Here is a 10,818-nt window from a genome sequence, read left to right on the forward strand (position 1 = left end):
TTGTTGGAGAAAGTGAGTCACCACGGAGGCGAGCTCTGAGGTCTTATGCTCAAGCCACACCTAGTACGACAGACCACTTCCTGTGAGTCCAGATGTTGGGCTCTCAGCTACTTCTCCAGCACCATGTCTGCCTGCATGGCACCATGTCACACCATGAAGGTAACAGACTAAACCTCTGACAATGTAAGCCACCCCAATTAAATATTTTTCCTCTATAAGAGTTGTCATGGTCATGGTTTCTCTTCACAGCAATAGAAACTCTAAGACACTAGTTCTTGTGAGTTACTAAAATGTTAACAAGCCTTTGATATAGTGAAGGAAGATGTACACAATTTAAGGCCAAGAGTTTCTTAGGGGCTGGAGAGATGACTCAGCAGTTAAGCGTACTGGCTGTTCTTCCAGAGAACCCGGGTTCTATTGCCAGCACCCACAAGGTAGCTCACAACTCTTGTAACTCCAGTGCCAGAGGATTCAACACCTTCTTCTGGGGCCTCCAAAGACAATAAACACACATGGTGCACAGACACATATGCAGACAAGGCACCCATACACATAAAAATTTAAAAAACATCTCAAAAAAAAAAAGACAGGTGTGATAACAAAACCACTGACTGCCAGCACTTGAAGACAAAGACGGTGGAGCACAAATTGGACAGACTGGACTAGACAGTAAGACTCTGTCTTTAATTAATTTAATTCTTAAAGAAATCTTGAGGATGGGAAGGTGCCTTTGCCAGTAAAGTGCTTGCCTTAAAAGCTGAGAACATAAAGTTGGAGTCCCAGACCCCGCATTAAAAGCCAGCAGCACATACTTATCCCATAGATGAAGAGGTTGGGAGTGAAGGAGGGAGGAAGATCCCAGCTCAGAGGCCAGCTAGCCTGGGTGGAGTTCACTCAGAGAGATCTTGTCTCAAAAAGAAGGCAGCACATGAGGTTGCCTTCTGACCACACACACACACACACACACACACAGAGGTACACACATACAAGAGGCATAAATACAAACACACACACATATATATGTATACACACAGCCCATATAGTCACACACATACACACAGATGCACACCTGCACACACATGCATGCACACCTGTGCTCGCGCTCTCTCTCTCTCTCTCTCTCTCTCTCTCTCTCTCTCTCTCTCTCTCTCTCAAAACACAGTTTATCAAAACTGGCTCAAGAAAAGACAAGAAATCTGAATAGACAAAAATGGAAACTGAAACCTGAAATGTTGGGAAAAATGACAAATGCTTCTAACTCCAGAGACTGAGGCAGGAGGATCCCAATTTCAAGGCTTGCTACACTACACATGAGACCATGCCTTAACATAAATAAAATAAATAAATAACAGGCACCATACTCTAGCTCCTCCCCCTGTTCTACCCCTCCTCCCCCAAAGTACCAGGTTACTAGAACATTACTGCTAAGTTGTACCAAAATGTATGGGAAAGAAAATATCTAGTTCATACCAAAACTGATCCCAATGCATAAAAAAAAGATTGACTGATACCACAAAACTGTCACACTCCTAATAACAAAAAATGAGCTGAGAACACAGCAAAGAAAAATTACAACATGGTACCAGTTAAAAACTCAGCTGCTGCCCAGCATTGGTGAGGTAGAGTCAGGCAGATCTCTGTGAATTCAAGGCCAGCCTGGTCTACAAAGCAGTAGGAGACAGCCAGGGCCATTACACAGAAAACCCTGTCTGATGGGGGGAGGGGTGGTAACCTCACCCAGCATACCACACCCAGGTCAACAAATAATAACAACACATTCAGGGGAAACGAACACTCACCTTCTCCTTGCTAAGAGGAGAAAAACTCTGTGACCTTGGGGTACCCAGTGATCGTCAATGGGAGAATTTTTCACAATTGGAGGTTCATTTGAAATGTTCGGGAACATTTCCCTCTCTCTATGTGGCCCAGGTGAGGAGCATGGGGTGAAGATTCTTGGGACCTGCTGGGTACAGACCAGGAGCACTGCCTAACACCCTGCAATGCACAGGAAGGCAATGCTCTTCCAACAGTGAATTCTGCCACAAGCTAAGATTTCTTGGCTTCTGTGGTTAGAAGGAGAATGGCCCCCCAAAGATTCCCATATTTGAAGAGTTGGTCCCCAGCTGGTGGTGATATTTGGGAGGCCAAGGAGGTATGGCCTTGCTGGAGGAAGTAAGGCAGGCTTTCCTTCAGGCTGCGGTTAAAGCTGCCACTTGCTAAGCCCAGCCAAGATAAACTCTTTGGGCTGTATAATGTCCTAGCCGTGGTGTTTATCACAGCAACAGAAGTGGGGGGAGGGAGGAAAACAGCGCACATATCTAAGGATTTGACCCTGAACACCTTAGAAACTCCTAAATTTCTGCAAGTACATGATTAAAAACAAACTGCTAAGGGGTCAAAAGACGAAGTATTATTTACAATAAAAGAAAAAGAAAAAGGTGCTATTTTAAGATCTGACAGAGGGAGAGGCCAGGGCACCAGGAGCTCAAGGTCAGCTCCACTACTGAGGGAGCTGGAGTGAGGGCGCCTGAGACCCTGTCGGAAAAGGAGAACAAAAGCCATAGTGGTACCATAATTAACCATCCTAAGCTAACACACACACACACTCACGGTTAAGAGAAATGCATGCACACAAATGGATGTGATCAAGGCCTACATGTGGCCCAAATTAAACATATAAGCATTGTTCTTTTGGGAAAATTGCAGGAGGGAAAAAAATCTCCCTAGAGATAGCAACGAAACTGACTGTGACTCCCAGCTGGCTTCATTATTCTCTTGTCCTCAATATAATAAAAACCTCTCCAGCATTCATACCCACACAATTTGGAGAAATCCTGTGCTATTTAAATTTCAAAGTAGTCAACCACCAGACCAAGCATTTTACAATCAGTTCCAACTGTTACACTTTCCCCATGAAGGATACTGTAAACACCTAAATCAAGGGTGGAAACACGCATTTAACATACGTAACATGGCATTCTGCAAAGTTTAAAGGAACAAGTTACTCCACTGAATGGCTATGCAGGAGCATGACTCGGTCCCTGCCGGTGGTGCTGCACTGCCCAGCCTCTGACCCTCTCTTCTCACTTATCCTGCCCCACTGACCTTCGCATGTTCTCTACCCCAGACCTTACCCAGGTCAGTGCCACCAACAGGCTCACCAGCCTCACAAATAAGTTCTTCATCCATAGCACATTGTCCTCCAGACATCTGAGTGTGTATTATCAGCCAGGTCTAGTTTGCCTGGAATCCTGACTGCAACAGAGACAGGGCAGGACAGGGCAGCCTGGGCAACTTAGCAAGCCTATGTCTCAAAATAAAAAAACAAAAGAAAAGGAATGCAGCTGAGAGGTAAAGCACCTACCTACCACGCGTGAGACCCTAGGTTCAGCAGGTGCTCACTATCTGTGGGAAGCAGGGGTGTCTGTGTGTGTACAGTCTCTTCAAAAAGCAAGCGGTGTGTCAAGTGTTGTTGCGTACACTCGCCTCTGCCACGTCTGCTGCACATACGCATCTCACAGAGCAGGCCTCTCCACTGTGCAAACACCCTAAGACCTGCTGCTGGAATGGTTCTCCCACCTGGGTTCCTTCACCCCTCCCCAAGGCTAAATGCAGTAGGAACTGTGCCCCATCCCAGCCAGCGGTCAGAGCCCTAGATCAGGTCTAAGCTCTGAACCAACCTGAAGTCCCCACAGGAAGCTGACACTCCAGAAATAGGCCAGGATTTCCCTCCTGTTCTCTGGAAATTAGCCTCTCTTGGGAGAGGCTGTCTGAGAACCTACAGCCTGGGCTTAGAAAAAGCCCCATGAAGCCTGGACATGCCGATATCATTACAGAAATAACTTCCGGAACCGCCCTGGGCACCAAACCATGTTTTTCCAAGCAAGGAAAAAGTAGTTCGCTTCCATTGGTTTACAAACACCTGGAATAGTACTTTCCACACAAGGAACTGCCTCTGTGACCAGGTGACAGAAACAAACACAAAAAGTACCAACTACAGTAGCCAACTGCTTACACCGAGGAGACCCATGCCGGCTATTTACAGTGCAGCCATGGGGCCTGTGACAAGAATAAGCAGGCGACCAAACACTTCATGCTCCCTTGATACCGATGAAACTCATACTAACCTCCTTCCTTGTACCGGTACCTTAGGGACGGGAAGGTCACTTTATCTAACAGTACACAGATAACTGCCCACAGTCCCAAGGAAGTGGTTAAAAGCACGAAGAGATTCTAAACTAAAGGGCTGTGTAAAAAAACAGCTGCTTAGCTTGTCCTAGGCCTAGTTTGATCTCGCAGAACACAAAACTAAATGGCAACACACAAGACAAACTACACTCTGCAGATACTAAGTTTGGAAGAGACACTAAAATTGATTCCAAGCAAATTTCTATGTACAAATGGAACACAGTGACAGGCAGGAGACAGGTGTGAAGGCCTGGGAAGTTCACCGTACCTGAGGAAATCTAGAGGAACCACCTTAGAGATAGTCGGAGGCTACGCCAGGCACCCCTAACCAGGCCTTACCAGGGTCTATCTCTCCTGGTAGCCCCAGGATGTGGCTGCAAAGGCCATTCTACTGGGCTAAGTACCAGTACTCCCCTGGCCCAGATGAGAATGAACACAAGTTCAAGACAGTGAGATGGGCCGGGCGGTGGTGGCGCACGCCTTTAATCCCAGCACTCAGGAGGTAGAGACAGGCGATCTCTGAGTTCCAGGCCAGCCTGGTCTACAGAGTGAGTTCCAAGGCAGCCAGGGCTACACAGAGAAACCCTGTACTGAAAAATTCTTTAAAAAGGAGGGAAGGAGGGGAAGAAGCTAACTAACACTATGGGGCTGAAGAGACGGCTCAGCAGTTAACGGCACTGTGCTTCTGCAGAGGACCCACATTTAGTACCCAGAACCCACATGGTGCCTCTCGACCATGGAACCCGATAGCCTCCCAGGACACCATGAAGGCATGTGGTCAACAGTCACACATACAAACAAAATACTAACGCACACAATAAAATCAAAATATTTTTTTTTAAAAAAATGAATTCTACTACAACTGGAGAGTGACCTGGCTAGAGGGGACCCAAGTTCAATTCTCTGCACCCAGACAGGCTGCTCACAACAACCTGTAACTCCAGCTCCAAGAGATCTGAGATCCTGTCCCTGCCTCTGCATGGCAGATACTACACACACACACACAAACACACACACACACACACACACACCACTTTAAAAATAATATGTAAAAATAGAATCCTAAGGAAAGGGCTTTAGGTCAGTGGGAGATTACTTGCTTGGCACGTCTGACCTAGGTTCGAGCCCCCAGTATCACCCCGTCTCAAAAGAAACAAACCAATTAACTAACAAGACTACTTCCACACTAGCCCAGCTGTGTTGATTCTTGGTCACAGCAGTACTTAATCCAAAATTTCCTGTTCTAAGTGCCCCAGAATTGTTTAAGGGTCACCCTTCCTCCATATTATGGAGGGGCAGCAATTTCTCTTTGGGCAGCTAATTGGTCTATAAACCGCAGTGCAGCAGGCTCTGCCTCCAGATACTCTCCAAAGTGGGAAAGAGAAGTCTGGTCTGCCCCGTTCCCCTTACAATAAAGATGCCTATAAGTTGTGAACTCTAGGTGATAACAAAACTCTCTGACACACGCGGGGAAAGAGAAGCCTGTAACTAACATCAGAAACTTGAAGTTTGGCTCAGAAATATCTGACTCACTTCTGAAAGTCAGGGGTAAGGCTGGCTTCAAGATTTGCATCCCGCTTCCTCCTTATCCAAGTTCTAAAAACAAGCAAGACTTCCTATCACCCTAAAGAGTCCAGAGGACACCAGATGGTGGTGGCCACGTTTTTAATCCCTGCACTCGGGAGGCAGAGGCAGGTGGATTCTGTGAGTTCAAGCCCAGCCTGGTCTACTAATTCCAGGACAGGCTCTAAGGCTACAGAGAAACCTTGCCTCAAACAAACAAACAAACAAAAAAAGTCCAGAGGAGGCCAGGAGTTCCCAAACCCCTGGTAATGGAAGTTCCCTCGGCCCACGAACCTGTGTCCAACACTAACAAACTTCAACAAGACTGGAGATTATACAACCTCGGTTCCCAGAGCAGAAGACTACACTAGAATAATCCACTCTGGAGACAATGACATCATGTGAGCAACCAGACAGGAAGCGGACTGGGAGAACTGAAGGGTAAAGTCTTTGAAAGCCAACACGGATGACCACCCCTCAACCCCCGTTAAAAGAAGAAAACGCGTCACCCACTGACAAATAGCTACTCTAAATCAGGAAAGAAAAAAGTGAGAGAGAACTGCCACAGACGGGGTCAATCTGCAATCGAAAGCACCACTACCCAACTCCAAAGCCATAGCGTGGGCTCGCACTCCCTGGAGAGTCTGCACACTGGAGGGGACGCCTCCAGAAGCCCCGCGGCTGGAACTTCAATGAAAACGTGCAGTGGGACAAAAGCCCAGCCCGAGCTCTTGCCCCCTGCAACTTCCGACGGGCACACCCCGGCCACGGGAGTCGCACAAAGCCGCCCGACTTATGACAGCCACAAGTGGCCGGGCACGGGGCTCCGTGGGCCAGCCCCACGGCGGTGGGTCCCCCCCGCGCGTCGCCCCGAGGCCGCCGCAGTCACCACGCGGGCAACTTTCCCGCGGGGGCGGGGCGGGGCGGGACTGGCGTCTGCGTGTCCCCCGGCCCGCGCCCGCCACGCAGGACACCTACCTGCACAGAGCGGCCAAGTCCGCGGCCTGGGCCTGCGCGAAGCCCGGGGCCGCCACGAGCAGCAGCAGCAGCAGTAGGAGCGGCGGCGGCGGCAGCAGCGGAGGCAGGAGCGCGACGCGCGGCCCGGAGGGCACAGGTCCCGGCTGAACGGCCCGCATCGCGCGTGGCGTGGGGCTCCCGGCGGCTGGCCCGTTCGAGGCCGAGCCTGGGACACGGTCGCGACGCAAGAGCGGGGGCGAAGCTGCAACGGGAGCCGGAGAGCGAGAGCCCGAGCCTGGGGTGGGGAGGGGGGGGGGGGGGGGGGAGTGCGGCGAGGAGGCGCTCCGCGGCTGTCCCGGACCGTCACGTGAGCGGAGACGTCCCGCCCCTGCCCCGCCTCCTGTTCACGTGACGTCCTTATTCAGGTGATCTCCGCCCAGCCCCGGGTCACGTGAGCGCCGCACCCGCGCGGGACGGGAAATGTTGCGGGCCGGGCGCGAGCGCCAGGTACCTACTCGAGGCCTGGGTCGTCCCCTGAGCGGCTGCTCACGGCGGGGTAAGGGGTGTCGCCTCAGAGCCCAGACCTCAGTTTCTCCAGCCAGCATCCTGGTCGCGTCGGCGCCCCGTAACTATCCCTTCTTCAGGCTGGACCGGTACGGTGGCCGAGATGGAGTTAGGTGGAAAGGCCCAGGTTGATGCTTAGTGTTGCAAGTCGATGCGGGGTAACTGGTCAGTGCTTCTAGAAACCTGCCCTGCACGCGAGTTTCCGACCCCTGCCCTTGAGGGCCTCTCAAGGAACTCTGTGGAAATGTAATTTCCCAAGCAGGGCTCTCTGTGGCCAGTCAGGCGACAGTCACAGGCCAGTATGCAGTGTACAGTAAACGGAAGGGTAACCAGCGAGCGACACTCAAAACTTTTGCGACTGCTTCACTATGTAGCTCAGGCAGGACTGGAATTCGGAACCTTCTACCTAAGCCTCCCAAGTTCTGGGTTTACAAGCGTGTACCACCACCTCTGTCTATAAAGTTGTATTGTTACGCTCAGATATGTGTGCCCGTATTATACACAGCGGTGGCCTAGTGAACATAAAATAAATGAGGGGCTTAGAAAATGGCTCAGACTATAAAAGGCTGCATAAATTTGACAACCTGAGCTTAAGCCCCAGCACCCATATAATAAAGTCTGTGGCTGCAAACCCAAGTAACCTCGGTGGGGAGACGGGGACAAAAGGATCCCTGGAGTTTGCTGGCCAGCCAGGCTAGCTGAATCTGGCAAGGTTCGGGTACAGTGAGAGATTATAGCCGTAAAATGGAAAGGCAGACAGAACATAGTCCTCTGCCTCCGCGGTAGCGTGCTAGCATATACACAGGAAATAATAAGATAAACCTACTAGCTGTGGTGGCATACACCTTTAATTTAATCCCAACCGTTCGAAGGCAGGCAGATCTCTGTAAATTCAAAACTAGCCACGGCTACATAGTGAGAGTGTCTCAAAAGAAAATCGAAATACACTCTACTGTATGGCCCATAGCTCTCTAGACTTCTGCTGTGATTATCAAGAAGTGGTCCCTGAGCCTGACTGCGGTGGCGCACGCCTTTGATCCCAGCACTTGGGAGGCAGAGGCAGGCAATCTCAGAGTTTGAGGCTAGTGTGGTCTACAAAGCGAGTTGAGGACAGACAGAGCTGTTACACAGAAAAACCCTGTCAAAAAAAAAAAAAAAAAAAAAAAAAAAAAAAAAAAAAAAAAAAAAACTAAATAGCCCGGCGGTGGTGGTGGTGCACACCTTTAATCCCAGCACTCAGGAGGCAGAGACAGGTGGATCTCTATGAGTTCAAAGCCAGCCTGGTCTACAAGAGCTAGTTCCACAATGGGGACACTAAGAGAGACTTACATAGATCTTATCTACATGGGAAGTAGAAAGTAGAAAAAGACAAGATCTCCTGAGTAAATTGGGATCATGGGGACCTTGGGGGAGGATTGAAGGCAGGAGGGGAGAGGCAGGGAGGGGAGCAGAGAAAAATGTAGAGCTCAGTAAATATCAATAAAAAAAAATTTCAGACTTGTGCAACAATAACTGTAAGAGTAAGTTCAGGATTGTAAGTAGCTAAGGGCTATTTCATACGCGGCACTGGCTGTCGTGGGACTCTGTGCAGAGCAGGTTGTCTCACCTCACAGACATCTGCCTGCCTCTGTCTCCCAGGTGCTCTGCTGTGATGATAAAGATGTGAGCCATTGGTGTGGGGTTTCCCTCTCTGTGCTGGGAATATGTTTTATTCCATTGGTTAATAAAGAAGCTGCTTTGGCCTATGACAGGGCAGAATAGTGTTAGGCAGGAAAACTAAATGCAGGTGGAAAGAAGGCGGAGTCAAGGAGACACCAGGTAGCTGCCAAAGGAAAAGGACACCATAACCTTACTGGTAAACCACAGCCTCATGGCAATACACAGGTTAATAGAAATGGATTGATTTAAGATGTAAAAACTAGATAGAAGTATGCCTAAGTCACTGACCAAACAGTGTCACAATTAATAAAGTTTTGTGTGACTATTCGGGTCTAGGTGGCCAGAAACTAAAGCGGTCTCTGTTTACAAAAAAAAAAAAAAAAAAAAAAAAAAAAAAAAAAGAGCTAGTTCCAGGACAAAACTACTTAAAGGAACCCTGTCTCAAAAAAAAGAAAAAAAAAGGCAGTTGGGTCATGAAAGCTGTAATCTAATCGATCAGTGGAGTGATCAGTGGAGTGATCTTGCCTTACCACAGTTTTAGTTTTCCTCAGATCATTGCAGATTAAAATTATTACATGGAAAGTTCCAGAATTAATAATTCATAAGCTTTCAATAACTTATTAATATAGTGTTATAGCTGTTTTAGTTTATGGGTGTGCTGTGCTCTTATTGGGCCTGTTTTATAAATAAACTTGGGGGCTGAAGAGATGACTAGTCCTATTCTTGCAAAGGACCCAGGTTCAATTCCCAGCACCCATAGCAAGTGGCTCACAATCAATATTTTTGGAGGGGGGATCAAGAGAGGGTTTCTCTGTGTAGCCTGGCTGTCCTGGAACTTGCTGTGTAGACCAGACTAACTTCAAACTCAGAGGTCCTCCTCACTCTGCCTCCCAAGTGCTGGGATTAAAGACGTGCACTACTATGTGTAGCCCAAAACTAATTATTGTTTCTAAAAAGACAGAAACATTACTTTAAGGCCAATTTTGGTAGCACACACTTGTAATTGAAGCACTGGAGAGGCGGGGGCAGGAGGATCAAGTGTTCAAGGCCAGTCTGGGATGTGTAGCAAGACCCTGTCTGAATCCAGAAATTCTGCTGGGCTAGAGACTGAACCCAGGGCCTAGTACAGGATAAGCACACAAACTGTCATTGACTTCAGCTGCCAGATTCTCAAGCGTAGTCCAGGTTCACCGTGAAGTCACTGAGTAGTCAAACATGACTTTGGCCGTGAAAGCTTCCTCCATTCCCACTTTTCAAGTGCCAAGATTACAGGAGCCATCACTCCTGACTTCAGGAAATCCTTACACACAGGAAGACACTAAAACGGCTGTCCTGAATTAAAGGAGGCTAAGCCGGGCAGTGGTGGCACACTCGGGAGGCAGAGGCAGGTGGATCTCTGAGTTTGAGGCCAGCCTGGTCTACAAGAGCTAGTTCCAGGACAGGCTCCAAAGCTACAGAGAAACCCTGCCTCAAAATTAAAGGAGGCTAAAGATGTAGGAGAATAGACGACAATACAGGATCCTTACCTGGAACCAAGAATCAAAATGGAAGCATTTAACACAATTTGTTGGACATAGTAATCCCAGCTCTGGTGCAAGCTAGAGAATCAGACATTCAAGATCATCCTTGGCTACCTAGCAAGTTCTGGGGCAGCCTGGGTTATATAAAACCCAATATTTAAAAAAAAAAAAAAAAAGGTCAGAGTAAAACAAAAACCATTAGAAATGTCAGGTGTGGTGGTACATGTCTTTAAACCCAACACTGAGGAGGCAGAGGCAGGCAGATTTGAGTATGAGGCTAGCCTGTTCTACAGAGTGAATTCCAAGACATGATAGACAGAGCTACACAGAGAAACGCTGCCTCAAAACCAAAAAGGAAAGAGAAGAA

At 48.5% G+C, this 10,818-nt stretch overlaps 1 protein-coding gene across 1 annotated transcript in view; it reads right to left on the bottom strand.

The window, feature by feature from the left end:
• Igf2r (insulin like growth factor 2 receptor) overlaps window positions 1-6,979 on the bottom strand; it is a 90,906-nt gene extending 83,927 nt beyond the window's left edge. The window contains exon 1 of the mRNA XM_038338523.2: window positions 6,730-6,979. Coding sequence (XP_038194451.1) covers window positions 6,730-6,887 — 158 coding nt within the window. The 5' untranslated portion in view covers window positions 6,888-6,979. The remainder of the gene's footprint in view (window positions 1-6,729) is intronic.
• Between the last annotated feature and the right edge of the window lie 3,839 nt (window positions 6,980-10,818).

Source organism: Arvicola amphibius, chromosome 8 (genome assembly GCF_903992535.2).
Source record: "Arvicola amphibius chromosome 8, mArvAmp1.2, whole genome shotgun sequence".
Taxonomy (NCBI): Eukaryota; Metazoa; Chordata; class Mammalia; order Rodentia; family Cricetidae; genus Arvicola; species Arvicola amphibius.